The 19,921-nt window shown below is 40.1% G+C and overlaps 2 protein-coding genes across 3 annotated transcripts in view; one reads left to right on the top strand and one right to left on the bottom strand.

The window, feature by feature from the left end:
• prkcaa (protein kinase C, alpha, a) overlaps window positions 1–19,921 on the top strand; it is a 133,655-nt gene that overhangs the window by 102,334 nt on the left and 11,400 nt on the right. For both annotated transcript variants that reach the window (XM_085773428.1, XM_085773420.1), the window contains 3 exons: window positions 10,249–10,329; window positions 11,924–12,031; window positions 17,458–17,598. In XM_085773428.1, the coding sequence (XP_085629554.1) occupies window positions 10,249–10,329; window positions 11,924–12,031; window positions 17,458–17,598 (330 nt within the window). The remainder of the gene's footprint in view (window positions 1–10,248; window positions 10,330–11,923; window positions 12,032–17,457; window positions 17,599–19,921) is intronic.
• LOC146991485 (uncharacterized) lies at window positions 1,802–7,459 on the bottom strand. The gene is made up of 18 exons (XM_085773407.1): window positions 7,147–7,459; window positions 6,957–7,028; window positions 6,775–6,858; window positions 6,541–6,618; window positions 6,316–6,399; window positions 6,079–6,162; window positions 5,868–5,972; window positions 5,698–5,775; window positions 5,470–5,553; window positions 5,272–5,355; window positions 5,050–5,154; window positions 4,485–4,589; window positions 4,300–4,404; window positions 4,079–4,183; window positions 3,869–3,973; window positions 3,590–3,697; window positions 3,304–3,429; window positions 1,802–2,983 (listed from the first exon to the last, which is right to left on the bottom strand). The coding sequence occupies exons 1-18, from the start codon at window positions 7,403–7,405 to the stop codon at window positions 2,670–2,672; spliced, it is 2,085 nt and encodes a 694-aa protein (XP_085629533.1). The 5' UTR covers window positions 7,406–7,459; the 3' UTR covers window positions 1,802–2,669.

Here is a 19,921-nt window from a genome sequence, read left to right as displayed (position 1 = left end):
ACAGCCTCATAGATATTCACTTAACACCCTGTAACAGTGCCGGCCATAAGGGCGGCGATGTGCGCTGTAGTGTTCGACCACACTACGTTTTTTTCCCCATCTGTTTCCATATGGAGGAAGGACGGTTAAAAAAGTGCAGTTTGATGCTTCTGTGTGTTTTTATATGTGTGTGTGTGTAGTGAGCAGAGTAGCCTTGAATAGCTAGCAGTCTGATCCAGAACTGTCATGTAGCATTAGGTCTAATGGGTGAGAGATGTCTTAAGCAATGCACACGCAAACACACACACACACACATGCAGACTGTTCAAGCCACTAGCGCAGGTACATACACACTCACACACAGGCACATAGAACACATTTTGACTCAAATATAATATTACAGTGAATCATGAGCATCATATGTAAGAAAGAAGAATGTAAAGACTATTCAATTTTATTTTACCCTCTCTCTCTTTCTTTCTCTCTTGCAGGCATACACACACAAGCACACGCACACATTTGCACTTCTGTGAATCAACAGAGCTGTCCTGGCCAGGGGCTCTCATACATTAAAGTAAAACATAAAACAGGACGAGAGCAGGGAATGTCAGGAACGGGTCACCCTTGTTTATTTCTATCTCTGGCAACCTGGTAGAATACAGAGCACCCCATGTATTTATCAGCCTCACGCAAACAAACATCCTTGGTACATAATAAATGAGTTGAAAGCTGAATGTCTAGACTTAACATGCTGGTTCAGAGAAGGAAGGTCACCATGCCTGGAACTGTAAATATCCGCTGGTGTTGTTTCAGACAGGCGATGGGTGGCAAGGGCAGCGGGTCACAGCAGCATAATATTAGTGCAGGGCTCTGCAGAATGGCCTGAAACTGATCTAAACAGTCATTTTTAGCTTAACTGTAATAGTTGTCTCTGGCTTTTCTTTTTTGTCTTTTCTCTTTGTCTTTGCCTCACTTTCACAGACTCTGAATCTGACTCCTCTTCCCCTCCCACTCTTAACCCTCTGTCCTTCCCTTAGGTTTCCTCTTTTAACTTTCTCTGAAGGAAACTGATTTAGCATTTGTGACAGAGTGACAATAATGTGACAACTTAACAGTAAATATTACATTTTTTATAAAATGGATGGAATTTTTTCACTTTTCTGTCTTGCTGACCAGAGACCAGGCGATTTTGGAGGAGTGCTTTGATAGGCTGCACTTGAATGGCTAGATGCTAATGTGTACATGCAATTATCCACATGATTGCCACTATTTTAGTTTAGCATGTAGGCATACAGTACACTAAGTTGCTCTGGATAGAAAAACAGCCAAGTCTAATGGAAAAGTTGTGAGATTTTTAGGTCACAAATTGAAGTATCCAGCCTCCTGCCATTTTATATAGGCGCAACCAAGTTGCAGTAATACTTTCAACAAAGAAAATGTTGTCTTACTTCATTGTATTTCATACCATCTGGTTCTCCTATCTCTCTCCTTTGCTTCTCTCCTTCATTGTCTCTCTCTTAACATTTTTCATCTCTCTTCCTCTCTTTCTCCAATTCCGTAACACAAGCTGAGATTCCCAGCTACATTGACTTGATGTGTCTACATGCCCTCCATTTCATTTAAATTCCTTATTGCACATGGTTGCACAAGAGAGACTGTGAGGTCATTTCTCAGTGACACAGTGCAACAAATATATAAATAGGTCCTTAATGGAACACTGTGTAACACTTGGCGTAGTGCACAGCAGCGTCACTGTAAAACAGTTATCTCTTTGCAAATCAATAGATAAAAAACTGGACTTTTCTTGATTTTATTTTATTTTGGTTTAGATGTGAGCACAGAGTACAGAGATACATGTTTTCCCAGTTCGATCATTCTGCTTTCAGTGTACAATTAGAAGGATTATTTTCATACATATTGAAATATTTCAATTGAGGCAGTGCCAGCCTTTTGTGAAAACAAATCTTCAGAGTGTGTAGCTGAACTCGTTGGCAGCTGTCAGGTCGGACTGAAGGTCGGCGTGATACCTGTAGGAGGAGGGGATTTGAACAGGAAGCTCCGAGGCTTCCCTCACTGTCGAGTCTTTGACCCTCCAGCTAATTAAAAACATCGAACCATGATAAGGAAAAGGGGCTTTTCCCTACACTGCACCGTCTTAAGAACGGAGGGAAGCCGGGGATTAAGGCTTCGCTTCTCCAGGCACCATGTTCACTTGGATGTGAAAACATCCTTACGTAGAGCCTCAAACACATTTTCTCATGCGTGCACTTGTCATTTTAACACCGCCGTCACTCCATGTCATGACCTTATTCTCATTCTCTTTCATGTTGGTATGATCTTTAGGAGCTTATACACGTTCACCGACAGAATAATACGCGTGCTGTGTGTTAAATAGATCTGCACAGTTCATGTCATGATTTTTATGTCTTAAGCCGTATAGGTCCGGCAAAGCACTAGTATAACACTGTTAGCTGTTTCTTAGAAATTAATCAGATTTATAATGAGAATCAAAAAGTTACACTGTAACCAAAGAGACCTGAATATCCGCTCTGATTTGATCAATGAGAGCTGAACTGTGAATCCATAAAGATTAATCAGTATCTGCTTCTCCATAATGATGTTACTGCAATCAAATGAAATATTATTATTATTTTTTTTAGTCATAGAGGATTCCGATTGCACTGGTAAGGCTATTGGATGGTTTTGGGCGCATCACTGGGCATACTGTAGAGCAGAATACCAGTGAATGTACAGAGGTTGCGATCGCTGTCTGCCCAGACCCATGACCTGGCCTCCATGTGCACATCCACCTGGTCTCCTTTCTGAAGCAGCAGCACTACTCCGTTAGAGCCGTTGTCAGTGACGTCTGAGGCGGTGGCGTGCTCAGCTGTGCCCACAACAACCTCACCGTTCTTGTACAGCAACAAAAAGCCAGGGTGTCCACCGTTAGCATGTGAGTAGAGGGTGAAATGGTAAACGCCGCTCACTGGTGCCGTGAAGACGCCTGTGCAGGAAGTCAGAAGCATGAAGGGGACAATGAGGCTAAGACTTGAAAACGTGATTTTAAATTCAACTTTTGAAGAACCAGATGAGTTTCTAATTGAAATGCATCACAGCATTGTTACTATATATTAACCACTTCCAAGACTAACAGCAGGAATATACCAGGGAAAGTCAAACAACGCTCAGGCTCATAAATTATTAAATTAAGCTGTAAGATACAACACTGTAGGAGGTTGTTGGTCAAAAGACTTTACACATTATTGTATTTTGTTATTGAAATTAATGCACAGATGACACAAATATGTTACTGTAATACATTACCTGTTGTGGGATTATAGCTTTCACCAATGTTGGTGATGACTTTCTTGTAGATAAGAGTAGTCTCACTGTTAAATGGCCCAATGTGCACTTGGTTCTCTTCCAAAGCAGCTGAGAAGGCCACCTTATCTGTTAAAAGATCAACAACAAAGAATATGATGGACAGTTCTTCTTATGTAGCTATACTTTTAAAAAGAGACAGCAGAGCTACAATAAAAAACAGCATGTAATCTCTATGTACTTAAAGCCAAATGTCATTCATGCCATATTGATGTCTAGACTCTTTTACCTTCAGTCATTGTTGTCTTCACCTCTTCCACTGCAGCAGCCGTCTGCTCCACCTTGTTCTTCAGCTCCTCCTGCACAGCCTGATTCTTCTCCAGTTTGTCTTCCAGCTCTGTCATGAAAATATATAAAACACGATAAAATTCCCTGGAGTCAGTGCCATGACAAAATACCAAAATAAAACAAAAACATAACAAAAGGATAACTTCATAATAACATTTGAAGCTTAACGTGGATGTGTTTGTACAGGGAACAGATATATGAGCAGATATGACAAGCTTGCCTTGATCAGCTGTTTTGAGTGCCTCCATCTCAGCTTCTGTTTTTTCCAGCTTTGTGTTCATCTCCTGACTCAAAATCTCAGCGGCTTTCAGTCTAGCGTCAAACTCTGTGGGGATATTGAAAACTATGAGTGCAGTGAACCTACCTACTGATATTGTGGTCATGATAACTTTATAGACAGGGTATGTAAATACAATATATGTTTCGCTACCTGTATTCATTCTCTGCAGTGCTTCCACTTTAGTTTCAGTGACTCCAAGGCGTGTGTTAATTTCTTCAGTCAAGCCTTCACTGGCCTCTAATTTGGACTTGAACTCTAGTGGAAGAAAAAAAAAGCACAAGATTAATTCAGTCATTTTATCTCATTTAGATCATTGAGGAGATCAGAATGAGCATACAGTCTCAATCCCCCCTCATTACTTGGACGGCTACCTTGATCAGCTGTCTTGAGAGCGTTCACCTCCCTCTCTGCATCTTCACTCTTGATCTTCAGCTCCTCACTCAGGCTCTCAGTGAGCCCCAGTCTGGCTGTCAGATCTGTGGATCATCAGTTAGGCAAATACAGATTATCACTATGATCAGAATGTGGGTGATGTACAGCACTTATTCTCTTTTACCTTGATCAGCTGCATTCAGTGCCTGCATTTGTTTCAGTGCATTCTCAAGGCTGACCTTCAGCTCCCCTGTCAGACTCTCACTGGTTGACAACCTGGCATCCAACTCTTTGGTTTAGGTGGAGGTTTTGGAAAATGAAACAACAGTGTCAGATTAGTATAGTTTAGTTAATAGCGAGAGGAGATAAAGAGGAAGAAAGGCTTGATAAACCTCTAATACAATGCAACCACTGGCCTTTTTTTTTTTTTTAGAGATATTGGGATTTTGTGTCATGTGTTGAGACATATAAACATCAAAGAACTGAACTGAATTTAGGATGATCAGATAGTGTTAAGTGATTTTTTCATCTGTTTCAAGACAGACAATTTAAGAAAAACAGAAAATAGATAGTGCTACTCGGTTATGCATGCATGCATGCATGTATGCGCAGCATAGTATAGTCTATTTTGCATGCTATGTGCAAAACACTGGGGGATGTGAAATGCAGTATAAATCAGAGGGTATGCAGCTTTCAGTGCCCTAACCTAACTGCAAGTATCCATATGAATGTCTCACACTGTACAGTACCTTGATCAGTGGTCTTCAACACCTTCACCTCTGTCTCTGTCTTTCCCAGCCTGGTAGCCAACACATTGTCAAGACTCTCACTGGTCTCCAGTCTGGACTCAAACCCTGACGGTTCAAATGAGGATAGGATTTAAATTTGATTTCAACATCTTCTATTTTCTGATAAATTCCTTATTCACAGTGTAATTGTACCAGTATAACAATTGCTACGTGAAGGCCTACCTTTAATTTCCATCTGTAATTGTGCCACTAGTGCTCGTTGAGTCTCTGCCTGGATATTGGTTGCATTCAGCCTGGCTTCTAGATCTACTCAATACACAGAGGAATTAGACACAACATTAACTAACATAGACAACATCTGACGCCTCAAAATATTACTTTTTCAAACATAACCATGCAGTGAATATGTGATTTACTGACCTTGATCAGCTGTCTGCAGTGCCTTCACCTCTATGTCAACATCTCCAAACTTATTCCCCAGCTCCGTCAATCTGATGTTCAACTCTTTTCATGGTAAAATGTTCATAACAAAGGGGCGAATAAATACAGCGAGTTTCTCTCCAGTCAAATATAAATCATAAAGTGAGTTGAGAAGAGAGGAAAATCTACTTTTCTAGGCATTAATAATTCACTTGTTTGTTGTGTTACCTTTGCTTTCCTTCTGTAGCTGCTCCACACGCGTGCTTTGTCCTTCCAAATCACTGGCGTTCAGTCTTGCTTCCAGTTCTTCTCAGTGAGGATAGAAGAAAGAAAAAAAATCGTCAGAATAAACAATACGTTTTTGCATAAAAATATTTTGAGAAGGATCTCCTCTTTACCTTGATCCACACCCTTCAGCGCCTCCACCTCTGTCTCTGTGTTGGTAAGCCGGACATTCAGCTCCTTCTCGAGAGTCTCGCTGGTCTGCAGTCTGGACCCAAACTCTGAAGGTTGAAATGATGAGAGTCAAATATTGTTTCCCTTAAATCCAGCAAAACATCTTATCAAGTGGTAGTATTAATATAATAATTTCTGTCTGAGTTAATTTACCTTTAATTTCAGTCTGTAATGACGCCACCAAAGTCTTTTGTGTGTCTGCCTGCACATCAGTGGCATTCAGTCTTGCCTCAAAGTCTGGTTATTACATTAAGAACGAATGAAAAGTAAAACACACAGAAAATTCCAAAAGAAAAAACATAACAACACAATAGTCCTTCTACCTTCCACCAAATACATTTTGCAAACATTGCTGTACATAATCATTAAAAATGAGTGGAGTTCATTTACCTTGATCAGCTGCCTGCAGGGCCTTCACTTCTGCATCTGCATCTCCAAGCTTATTTCCCAGGTCTGTCACTCTTGTGTTCAACTCTGTTTGTTCAAAAATAGGGATAAATATTGCAGGACTTCAAAAAATCAGTCAACTATAAATAATGAGGTGAGATTAGATAAATTGAGATGAGAGGGGAATCGACTTCTGGTCATTAATAATTGAGTTGTTTTTTGTATTACCTCTATTTTCCCTCCGCAGTTGTTCCAACCGTTTGCTTTGGCCCTCCAGATCACTGGCGTTCAGTCTGGCCTCCAATGCTGCGTTATATAATAGACAATAATATTAACAAATGAAAACAAAAGGAATTAAAGTCTGCAGTAGATCGATAATCGCACACATATAAAACAGAAGAAATATCTTATGGATATTTAAATGGCTTTTTATTATACATGTTATGGGTAAATGTGCTTTACCAGTATACGACCGCACAACTTGCTCCACTTGCTTCCTTTGCTCCTCTTCCTGCATCTCACTGACTCTCAGTCTGGCCTCATGGTCTGTTTTTACATTATGGAAATAATGCAATGTCAAACACACATACTCCTTATCAAAAGGAGAGACAGAGATTTTTATTTTAGTTGTTTCCATAATATACCTGTAAAGCCTTTCTTCAAAGCATCCACCTGTTCCCATAGTTCCTCCATCAGGCTGTCAACAGCTGTCCGTTCTGTTCATTAAAATGTACAAAAAATTCAATATTTAATAACAACGCTGCATAATTCAAGTGTGAAAAGAACTTTGGACGCTCAGGAGGATGCAGGACATGCATCACCTGCTGCACATACCCTGCACTTTCTGAAGCTCTGCCAGTCTCTCTTTGGCCTGTTCCAGCTCATTTCTCTGCTCATCCAAAAAAGCCATCATTTCTCTGAGCAGAGTGAAGCTATCTGCTCCAGCAGCCTCATCCTGACTATGAGCGATAGCAGCGAGCCTCTGCCCCAGGACGTTCGCCTCTGACAGGCAGCAGCTGAGCAGCAGAAGTGCAACAACCCTCATCTTTGTGGTCTGTAGAGCTGTGACACCTAAGAGGTCTGCAGGAGCCATTTTTAAGCATTAGGTGGCCGTGTGAAAGGTTATGTAAAGTCTGTATGTTGCTTACATGTAACTGACCCCCTGATGTCCACCAAGGGTCAAGGATAGGGGGGGCCATCGTGATAAGAGTCCACTTACAAAAAGACCATGGAAATTTAGATTCAACACTGGCTAACATAACAGATTTGTATGTAAATTCAATCTCTGAGATACTGAGCATTAGGGGTGGGAATCACCAGAGGCCCTGCAGTACGATCTTATCACGATACTTGTGTCTCAATACAATATTAGTGCGAAAAAGATTTAAATATGCTGCGATATATTGCGGTTTAGTAACTTTTTTCAACTGCAAATGATGTCATCAAATGAAAACTGTATCTGAAACAATATTGCCATGCAAAATATCACAATACTATGCTGTATTGATTTTTTCCCTCACCCCTACTGAGCATGAAAAATGTCACCGAGAAATTGTATTTGAGTGCGTTCATTATTCACTGCACATTAATGGTCATACATTTCAGTGGATCACTCAGGCCCAATCAAACTCACTAAATGCAGCTGTATTGAAATACTGTAAATACTGTGCAAAGGGAGTCAGAGAGAAGCAAACAGGCGAAAGGCTGAAATTCACCAGGCTGAATGCAAATATGATGGAATGATGTCATGATCATCTTAATTGGATCACCATGCCATCAAGCATTATTTATTTAGGGACTGTTCTGACTGTGCAGTTTATTGCTATTTTTCGTCAATAATAGTTGTTACAATGTTGTACAATAGTTGTACAACACAACAGCTTTGACATCACCCTAGACACTCCTGCAAGTTTTTTTTTTTAAGTATATTTTTTGGCTTTTTGCCTTTTTTCGATAGTACACAGTAGAGATAGACAGGAAAGGGGGTGGCAGAGAGAGGGGGAATGACATGCAGCAAAGGGTTGCCCGACGTGGGATTCGAACCGGGGCCACTTGCGGTGAGGACTGTAGTCTCTACATGGGGTGGCCGCTTTACCCACTGCGCCACGCACCGCCCCGACACTCCTGCAAGTTTTTATGTCCAACTGAAATTAATTAAGAGGAAAAATAATTGAATGGAAAAAATAAAAAAATCACAGTTTAAGATCTTACTGTAAATATGTGACATATAAATGGTTTATTGCCTCTGTAACTCTCACAGTTACAGTGACATTCAGAGATACATTGGCGTGCGTGCATACAACTTTGTGCACATGCTTGCCTTTGTATATGAGGGGAAACACGTGAATGTACTGCGTGTCCAGCAGGCTCCCATTAGCTCTCAGGACATAGTCATGACACTGGAGTGCTGTGTTTGTCCGCCTGTGTGCGTTTTATGTGCGTACGTGGGCTCCCATGGGCAAATCAGAGGTCAGGTGTTAAGCAGCGAAGGTTATACAGTGATGCAGAATAGAACTGCTTTCACACACACCTAGGTACACAAGTATGTGCCAGTTTAGGTGTGTATCTGCATGTGAGTCTTTGTTTATTCATGCACACAGTGTATTGTCCATGCCTGTGTGTGTATGTGTAACTAAGCTAGAGGAAGGTCTTGCGGCTACATGTGAGCAGCAGAGGTCAGATGTTGCTCAGAATAAGTCACAGTGCAATGTAGTCGCTGACTGGACCTACAGTTGTGTATGAGCATAGCTCCCCTGTATCTTTTGTGTGTGTGCGCATGAATGTAGTATGCTGTTAACATAATGTGCCTGTTCACTGTGCGTGAGCTTGAACTGTATATAGCACAAGGCCGCATCAAGAGGAGATGCCAGAGAAATGGATGGATGGACACTGCCCATTCAAAGTGACAATGTTGTTGCACCTAGATTCCATCTTGTCTACCTTCAAGCTGTAGTTGTCACAGAGACAGATTGACATCTATGTAAAGAGAAATGAAATGTTATGTAATGAAAAATACCAATGCTCTCATAATGCTGTCATAAATCACATGCTGTGGTGACATGACATTAGCCTTGTTTGGTTTGGCTTAAACAGGAGACAATGGAATAGAGGCTCTTAGCAACATAGCAGTGCCGTAAAAGGGGCTTGTGTTTTGTTATCCACTTTGCACCAAATGCCCACTTCCTCTCAGAAGTTGTGAGTCTCCTACTGTATCCTCTTTGTTCAGAAATGGTGCATGTATTGTTTGTTGCAGGTGATAAAATATGAGAGATTCCTTGGTCCTCCAGCTTTTATGATCAGTCACAGCAACTTTGCTTTACATGTTTTCTTTGTCTGAGTCAAATCACTGCATGAAGAGAGAAGCAGCCATGTTGTCTGTGAGACTGTAATGCACTGACTGGGCAGGGTTGGATTTACCTACTGTCACACTTCATACGATTGTGTCTGTTTGCATTTCAAGGCAATGTTTATTCTAAACCACTTGGCAGCTTTCGACAGACATGAGGAAAGCACAGAAACTCGTTGGATGAAATCAATTCATAATACAGAAACTACTGAGCTGCTACAATATCACGGCCATTTAGATTTACATAAAACTGAGCCTTACAGTGGCAGTTTGCATGAAAAGATATATGCAACCATGCTGGAAGGAGGCCCATGGAGTATTTTAGAATGGCTTCCTGAAATTGTTTTTACAGTGATTTACATATGAAGAGTTACAGTATACACTAAGCACCATGCAGTTATTGATGTTTGACGGAGGTATATGATATGATATGATATGATATGATATTATATTATATTTCAAGCTGTGGTTGTCACTGAACGAAGTAAAAGATTAGTAAACGAGTTTCTCTGCAGACTCTGTCGTTGTGTATTTTATACAAAATCGTTTGTTTGAGTTTGGGTGAACTTTTTTTCTTTCTTCCCACACAGATCATTGCATACCAGCCATATGGACGGTCTGTAGACTGGTGGGCATACGGAGTGCTGCTCTACGAAATGCTTGCAGGACAGGTGAGTGGTGTTACACACACACACACACACACACACACACACACACACACACACACACACACACACACACCACACACACACACACACACACACACACACACACACACACACACACACACACACACTCACTCACTCACTCACACATACACGATGCCTTCTTATGTAATTGCTTGCTACAAATGGTGTGATAACTTCACATAAACAAGGTTGTTCACAGATTGCTCGCACCCTCATTTTTCCCACACGCACTCAGGTGGTGTTTACTACAGACCTTCCCACCACCTCTGATAACAAACATTGACACATATACTCATTAAACATCCTTCCGCTTTCCTATCACAGGACAGTTCATGTAACCTTTCACCCTGTTTTGTAGTCTGTGTGTGCATGTGAGTGTTTTCCCTTACACAGATTTGTAAAATTTAGATGCATGATTTAAATGTTTTACATGCACAGAGTAGCAGCAAATCAACCATGGAGTTGCCTGCATTTGCACACTGTTGGAGGAAATTAAAAATGTCTTTTTTTTTTTTTACTTCACTGAACAACTCCATTCGTGCCAAACCTTTTTTTTTTGCCTGACTACTCAGAAGCCTACATTTTCTTAGTCTCTTTCTATATGAAGACACGACATGCTGTGCTGCGAGTGAACAGGAGTCACTATTCTAGACAGTGTTTTCAGCTTATAAAGGGAACTTACCATTAACATGTCGGCTTGTAAAGAGACATTTCTTTAAAAAAAAAAAACACCTGAAGAGCGACATGCAACTGGTCTATGTAAATTAAGTCATTAGACTATCTGTGTAATTTAATACATTCATTGCATATTGAACAGTTTTCTCACCTGCCATCCTTTTTCTGGTAGGTATGTATTGTATGGTTTATTTATCAGACATAACATTAGCCTGAGTTTATTCTCACAAAAAAATATCACCATTTGTAATTGAGACGCTTTGCTCACAATGTTTTGATAAAATATGTTTCAAAGACTCAGTGTTAAATGACTTATTAGGATGTTTATGACTTATTAATACATTTTTTGAATTGCAACTATATGCAAAAGCTCACTCCTTCAAAGCAAAATATAAATGTGTTTTTTTTTCCTTCATTCCCAAATGAACTTAGAAGACGTGTCGGTTTTTACCTATTCAGATGTTCCCTCCCCTCTCTATGTGAAATCAGGTAGAGGGGGCAGGATGTAGACAGGCTATCTCTCGCCGATGGGACCAGTGGAGTGGAAATGACGAATAATTCATTTTATGGACTGTCAAAACACCCACATTATGGTTACTGATGATAACCACTCAGTGTGGAGGGGAAAAAGCTGGGTCATCCACTCCATTTGCCCTGCAAGGTTTTCATTTGGAAGTTGTTCTTACAAATTATCTCCACTGCTGCTCTTTGTTTTTGGTCCTTTTTCACCTCTTTGTTGTTCTCATTGTTCTGTATTTTCTCTTCCCTGTATAGTTTTGAATCTTTATTTATTAGAGGATGGATTGGTGCGACATGCTGACATTTTAATTTTCACTTTAACACTGTGTGATAAGGGATGAAACACAAATACACTCTCAATATCGTTTCCTTTCACCATTAGCCTCCATTTGATGGAGAGGATGAAGATGAGCTCTTCCAGTCCATAATGGAGCACAATGTGTCATACCCCAAGTCCATGTCCAAAGAAGCTGTCTCCGTCTGCAAAGGGGTGAGTGAATGTTTTTTGTCATCCACAGTGAAATCTTTCACAGTTATCGACCAGTTTTTGTGGTTTAAGCAAAATTAAGAATCCTAACCTATATCACGTGTTTGTAAAAGATTAACTTTGTACTTACTTTTAGTGGCTTTGTTTTCAAGCCTTGGGAATAGATTCCCTCAAATGCACTTAAACTGCTTTATATGAAACCTGCCTCCTCAGTCAGAGACTTGTTTTCCCCAGGAGCTTTTCCCACCCGGGTGGAAAATCCTCTAAATCAGGCATTTTAAGCTCTGCATCTTTTACACTTCTCACTGAAGCCAAATTGATACAAGGCCTTGTGAGAGACTACAAGCCTTTCCCGCTAGGTCCACAGACAAGTGACTGGCTGCGTCTTTTCTTAGCTTTCCGGGGTAAGATGTAACATGACAAGTCTAGCTCAATTTGCTGTAAGAATGAAGTGTGAGCTTTTTAAATAGTGTCTGGGAACTCATTTGGAAGTTCCCTCTCCTCTTTCCTGTGTCTTTGACATTTGCATTATTAATACTGAAAGGGTACATTGAAATTGACTGTTACAGTAAGGCATAGCTCAATGAGCTTGATTTTTAAAGTTTATACCAAGTGCTGTGTTTGTCATTCCATAAAAGTATAAAATATTTCACCTACATAAGAGATATAACATATTATTTTTGATATTTTTTTTACAATACGTTTTGTAAAAAAAAAAAAATCCTTTTAAAAACATTAAACATTGGGAGGGAGGGAGTTCCATAGGGTTGGTGTAGCCACACTGCACCAACCACATGCATTACAGCCAGCTTATACTGACAAAAGTTCAGACGTTAAGAACTTCTGTACAAATAATTGTAGATGCCTGATATTTGTGCAGCCAAAGTCCTCATACTAAACTGTATTAGAACAGCAGGGACCAGAACTGATGTAATTGTTCGAATAATTTCTTTTGTGTAAACATTTTTTTTTCTCCAACTATCACTTCTACTCCTCAAGTCATCTTTATATCTACTCAGTTTTCTGCCCCACACATACTGTAATGTCACAATCATATGGTGCACCTCAGTCACAGTATACTGTATAGCTGTGTGATCTCCATTCAAAATACAGAGTATGATTTCGCATTAAATGCGATGGCCCAGTACTGGCCTTGTTGATGGCAATTTTCAGTCCTTTAAAGTGGTCTCCTGTGACGTGCTTACCGGGAGTAATAGCAGTAACAGAGTTGTAGTGAGATTGTTTTTCATGAGATGGCTCTTCCCGGTAACAGCCGAGGAGTGTTTAGACTCTACACTCTCCTGGGATGCTGTTTCAGCAGCCGTGGGTACTGTATATATGCCTGCCGGATCTCCAGAGACAGAGGGAACTGAACATGGGTCAGTGCAAGTCAAGCAGGCTGGGACATAGTAGCTGTTTGTCTCATTTTATGTTTTCAACAGAAAGACAGAAGAACAATGGTAAAACTTAGCTTTTGTGGGGGTTTTTTAGGGCTCTTACCTAATGGATTCAATGAAAGTCAGTGAAATTCTAAGTCTGCCCCAATTTGTTACTTCACAGAACAAACAAGTCAAAATTGATTAGCATGAATTGTGCACTTACTCATTTATTTGCACTTTAACCTCTGCATGTATGACCCTGCACTTAAACTCAGAGAGCAGAGGGAAACACTGGTATTTCAGTGCATTTTCATCCTCAGGGGCACTGATGTACAATAAATACAGATTAATTTTGACATCTGTCTCAGGCACTGATGACATGAAGTTAGACTTTGGATTATTATTATATTATTTTAGACCCCGAGATGCTCACAAAAAAAGAAGAAGTCAGACATTTAGTGTACGTGTGTTTGTGTGTATTAGGAATTTAATGGTGAATGTAGCAGTTTTATTTGTGTCCGGAGGCAGTGTGGAGTCAATGAGCTGTGAAATAATACACTTCGTCTCCATGTCCCTTCCTCAACTTTGCTCTCTTTGTCCCCCTCTTCCTCTTCCATTCTGTCTTATTTTCTTAGGTCTGTGTGTATGTGTATGTGTAGGTACGTGTGTGTGTGTGTGTGTGTGTGTGTGTGTGTGTGTGTCCAGCACTTTGTGGGCACCACAATCCTGGACCCCACAAGTTTAACTGTGTGTTTTAGGGTAAATAAAACACTTGGTTTGATAGTCCAGGTTAGGGAATGTATTATATCAGTGACTGGTCCTCACGAAACAAGGATGCGTGCGTTTGGCCTCATCTCAGCCCAAGGCCCAGTCTCAAGGTTTGCTTGGCATGGCTGCATCACTTTCTCTAAATGGATGCATAGTGCTTGTCAGTAGCATGACCCACAAAAGAGAGAGAGAACAAATTGATGTTAGGGAGGAGAAAAGGAAAACAAGAGAATGAGAGGGAGGGAGGTAAAGAGAGGTTGAACGAGCAGAGAGATCGAAGAGTGAAATAGTCAAGAAAGACAATAAAAAGAATAAAGAAAAGAAAAGGACATGTATTCAAATAGTATAGTGCATTGTAATTGGTAGCTGGATACCTGCAACTATTCATGCAGATCTCAAAAACAAATAAACTGTATTACATTTGAAATAGGTCAAAGATGTAGATGCACATTCATCTAAATAATGGGATGACACCAAAAGGTCATTCATTTTAGTGTTGTTATGGTTCATAATGATTACTGGAGGAGGGTGAGATTGATACTAGCACACATGAAAAATGTGTTCTGGGTGTAAATTTTGATGATAAATATGTTTTATGAAGTTCGCTCATTCAAAAGTGTTTCAATGTGAGTAATTGACTTTAATGAAAGCACTGAGGCAAACGCATCCAGCCCAAACCACATGTGCTGTCTGAGTGCTGCATAATGTCTTGTCTGCAGAGAAACTGAACCCATTTATTATTTTCAAAAGATGAAAGCGACGGTGCGTGTGTGTCCGTGTATGTATGTGTGTGTTTTGAAGGCCTTGATGCACTGAATCACACAGTTTCACCTGGCCAGACTCCCAGCTGACTTAGAGACCCCATCTGCCTTCTCTTTTACTCAATCTAACTGTCTCTCCTCCCTCTCCCCTGGCTCCCTCTCTTCCGTCTCATCAAGTCTCACGATATGGTGTTCTCTGCAGAAACAGCAGGGGGGCTTCAGAGTTATGTTGACTTTAAACCTTGTGCTGACAGTTCATGACGCGCTGCAGCCGCTCTGAGATTGGAGTGTTAACAGTTTGCGGACAGACTGAACAAATGTTCTCAGCAAAACGTTAACAGCACTTCTTTTTCTGGAGATGATCCGTCACACTAATGCAAAAATAATTCAAGTGCTCAGCACTCAACAACAACAAAAAGATTTGAGTGTTTGATTGCCACAGTGGTAGCCAGCCAAGCAGTCAGTCACTTTCAGGACAAACCAAGGTGTGATGTGTGTCATTTTAATGGTGACAGCCATGTGTTTGCAGGGGGATGCTTTCTCACTGTCACTGACAGTCTTGTGAACAACCCGAAAACTGCAAATGACTTTTTTCTCCCCCATCAAGAAGTGTCTGGAGTGCTCTGCCAGCTGGATACACTCCACTAGTTCAGATGTATCTTGTAGGACGTGCAGCAAGGGAACTGTGGGAACTCAGCAAGTGGAAGTTCACCACCTTGTTTTGCACTTCTTATCTTAAGCTTACTGTATGTGAATAAAGCAAAATGTACATGTTTGAGGTTTCCTGGTTTGTGAAGAAACACATCCACCTTCAAACAAACACTGGGATTTGTGATTTTTTTTTAATCCCATTTATTTTCTACGGGAGACATTTTGAGAGAGAGTTGAGAAACAATATCAACACACACAACTGCCTGTCACCTCTTGAGTTAAACCCAATGTTGTCTAAACTCTATAAGACAAACAAATAGTTAAAACGTGTCCATTTGTATGAGGCTCAGTCTAACTTTTAGAAAGTTTATGAATTAATGGAGGAAGACAACGGCTGTATGATTGTTAAACATGTAATATTCCCCAACTGACGAGGTGACTGAGCTGCATGTAAAGGCATGCATTACAGATCAGGGATTTAAACAGTTTTACATGCTTGTGTGTGTCTGCGTGTACTGTCACCTTGTGCATACCACTTAGAAAGTATACACTGCCGAGAAACCGGCCTGTTTAAGCATTTAAATGAGCTGCAGTAAGTCAAACAAAGCACCATTTCCATTTCAGGCTCCAGTACAGAGGTCGTTTTGTCCTTGGGCTGTCAATACTGAAACCTACCAGGCTCCCTGTCCATCTCCTAACAACTCCTTTCCCTTCCTTTGCAATTCAATCAGGCCAAATGACTCCACTAAGGCAGGGTAGATAATGCAAAAAAAACAAAAATTTACATAAATAGCAGCAGTGCTAGCAGGTACATATACACACTTATAAAAACAAGCAACCGACAAGTCATTATCTTCCACTATGAATTCCCCCAACAACATAATTAAAACCTATCACAGTTTTTGCCAGCCAGACAACTTTGCTGCTGGACCATATAACTAACCTTGACTCTTGTCTTAGTCTAATTGTGTGCCATAAGATCGCATCCATGGCATCCCTTGCCTTTAGTTCAATCCTGAATGTTACATCGTCACCATTAAAATAAAATGTGTGATGAGAATGTATTTGCATTATTTGACCTTGAGTTTAAAAAGTGTGCTGCTTTAATGCATTGCAATGCATTAAAACATTTTCCTCCTCCAGGCCAACTAATATTTAGTTTATGTAAGCAGGTATGTATACTGTAGGATCTCCTGCTGTAAGCCGAACAAACAAATGTGATTCCAGACCCTGTATTTGAATAATTATGTTTATGTAATATTAGTTGGCTCCTACATCGTTTGGCTCTGACAGATTGGCTATGTGTCCTGTTGGTACCCTGTTTTTGTTTGCTTTTGAACAAAGTGCGGATTGCGTCCCCGTGTTGTCTGTGGTGCGACTGGAAGCGGCAGTAGCTCTCTAAAGGCAGAACGAGCCGAGGGAGAGAGGAGAGGGAGGGCAGTTCTGTCACTCTTTTTCAGACCCATCTGTTTCGTTGTCATTTACTGACCTAGAAAAGAGGTGGAATCACATTACAAAACACATCAGTGAATGTGCACAGAAGGGACAGAAAACAAGGGAGAGTTTTCCTGCACTCTGGCGAGAAATAAATCCAAACACTAAATGCGTAGGTCAAACCTGCAAACTCTGTGTTCACTGAACTTCTTTCCATTTATAAGACACAGAAAGATGAACATTTTCTCTTTTTCTGTTAAGAAAAAAGGAAACCACTGAAAAACCCATTTGAAGCATTAATTCCACAGTTTTGTTCCTGCATAGAATTGACCTTATTGTTAAGTGCACAAAATAGCCAGCGATTGGGATACAATTACCATCTAGTATATTTTCTGTGATGTAACTCCATATTCTCTTTGTTTCTTACTTTGAGCAGCTGATGACCAAGCACCCATCCAAGCGTCTGGGCTGTGGTCTTGAGGGAGAGAGGGACATCAGAGAACATGCCTTCTTCAGACGCATCGACTGGGAACGCCTCACGAACAGGGAGGTTCAGCCGCCATTCAAGCCCAAAGTGGTAAGTCCTGAAAATACTTATGCTCAGGGTTTAATTAATACTTCATAGTCTAATTAGGTGTAATACTGATTGATATAATTACTGTAACCGAGTTTAATAGAGTCAGAAGCCTCTCTCACATGAGTTTAGCCTTTGTTAAAAAAGGCCACATTTTCCATTATAGTGTAATGGGAGATAGTGATATATCTTCGGATGTGCCTGTCCTGCATCACAGCAACAGGAGAGGAACAGTAGAGAGAGCATGCACCTGTTTTTATAGATGCTTTCAAATCAAGCATTAAAAGCACTAGTGAAAATGTTAGAAATGTGAAACACAAACATTGAAATACCATTAAACAGGTTTTAACATTTAACTGAAGAGGAAAAGCTGATGAATCAGAATAAAGAATGATTAGACGATTGCAGAGGTGCAGGGGAAACTGGCTTTTAATGCTCATTTTATTTTGTTGGTTTTCTGAAAATGTATGCAGAAAATGCATTCTGCATTTGAACTGAAGCCTTACTATTGGCAACCCAGTAACACAAAAATACCTTAAGCGCAGTGCCACTCTGTTTTTGTCCTTTACCTCAGTGCTGCTGGTCGCAGTGCGTTTGTTCTCTTGTTTACTCTTTTTGCCTTAGTTGATTTCACTTGGCTTTTCATTCATATGACATCTTTTTAAAACTTTGCCTATACTGTATGAACAGTGCCATTCAACACACACCCCTCTCTCCTCTGTACCATAAAGCAGTCAACAGTTTCCTCTCAATCACAGCACATATCAAAAGCAGTGTAGCAGCCTCCTCTTACAGTCCGTTAATGGAGTTAATTACTGTTGAAAAAATTACATCACTACGTTACTGAGTCTTAGGGCACACTGTGTCACATCCACATGCAAACACAAACCACAAGACAAGGAAACAACTACAGTACTGCTCCCTGAACTGCACACATCTAACCAAACAAGAACAGATGTGCTCATCACTACAAGACAAATCTGTTATGGCAAGACGTCTTCTGCCCTTCTGCTGCGTTATCTGCTCCCTAGGGGACTATTTGTTCTTGGCTGTTTGTCTACTAACTTAGACCTCACTCAGATATGTCAGAACACACACACACGAAGCGAGAGTCACTAGTTAAAAGTTAACTCTCGACACAGTCTTAAGGTAAGGTAATGCTATATTTTTTTAATCTGTAAGTGATTTAAAAGTACCTGATTAACTTTAAATAACCCTGAGTAATAATAACAGCATTCACTTAAATTCAGACAACATGCTCACAGTAGGAGGTGTTTTGTGTTTGATATGTTAAGTAAATAAAGTTCAAGTGAAATAAACAGGTGGTGCATAATGTAGCAATCTAGACAGTTGTGAGTTACATTCTGGATTCAAGACTAATTTTGTAGGACTAAAACACACACATGCAGATTACAGATAATGCTGCCTGCATGTTATGATGATTTCACTTTCTTCTTCGATTTCATTAGTAACATCTCATCCAATCTTATTTAATGCACCTTATCACTCCAGGAAATCCTCCTTGCTAATATAATAAAATTTGCTATAAAAATGACCCAAAACATGAAGATGCTATCACTTGATGGATTTACACATATTATGGAAATTTCTCTTCTTTGCAGTGAAAGTCAATTAACTGAAAGCAACATACCACCCCCTCCCTCCTTCTTGCTGTCTCACACATGCAGTTCCCACCCACATAAACACAGCACCCAGGCATGTTGGTGGCAGGACACTGTTCTGAAATCTCTTCTCTAGCAGCAAGCCTCCAAAAGTCTTCGACAGACAAAATGAAAGCAGGAAAAAATAGTTTGTGAAAACTGGATGTCAAGTATGTAAAGTGATATTTCACTTTATTAGACATTTCAGCATTTTCTAGCATATTTTCTTTTACATAATTTCACAGATTGTCATTTGAGTGGTCCTCAAGTAGTGTCAAACTGTTTTTAGTGTCCAGTTGGAGCACAGGCAACGGAGAGAGGATATTTCAGAGATTATGTTTTCAGCACTTGCCACAGAACTTTTAAAGTGATCAAAATGAATACTTTCAAGAGAATGTTTTTTTTTTAAATCGATAACAGGTACTTGTGAAAAAAGAGGAAGAGGTGCCTTTCTCAGTTGTAGTTTTTAATTTTGTAGCTGTGAAAGTACAGTTCAAAACAGTCACCATGACATGGCAGGAATCCCAAAACCTTAGCAAATAAAACCAAAACTGTGTGTATAGTTACAGGAGGTAAGTGGAAAAACTTTTTCTTTGTGACTTAGCTGAACCCTTCGATAAATTATTATTTTTTTCTTTCAAAATGTTCTTACGGCTTAGTCACTC

The sequence above is a fragment of the Trachurus japonicus genome, chromosome 1 (genome assembly GCF_045865225.1).
Source record: "Trachurus japonicus isolate A0001 chromosome 1, Traja_1.0".
NCBI classification, from domain to species: Eukaryota; Metazoa; Chordata; class Actinopteri; order Carangiformes; family Carangidae; genus Trachurus; species Trachurus japonicus.
The sequence above is the reverse complement of the archived record's forward strand: the minus strand, read 5'-3'. Positions and strand labels throughout refer to the sequence as shown.

Excerpts from the sequence above, each read along its gene's own strand:
- LOC146991485 (XM_085773407.1), bottom strand. The coding sequence starts at position 7,405 with ATGGCTCCTGCAGACCTCTTAGGTGTCACAGCTCTACAGACCACAAAG. Across the intron at positions 6,163-6,315 it reads CCTGCAGGCAGCTGATCAAG|ACTTTGAGGCAAGACTGAAT; the intron begins GTAAATGAACTC and ends TGTAATAACCAG. Across the intron at positions 3,698-3,868 it reads ACTCAAAACAGCTGATCAAG|AGCTGGAAGACAAACTGGAG; the intron begins GCAAGCTTGTCA and ends TTTTCATGACAG.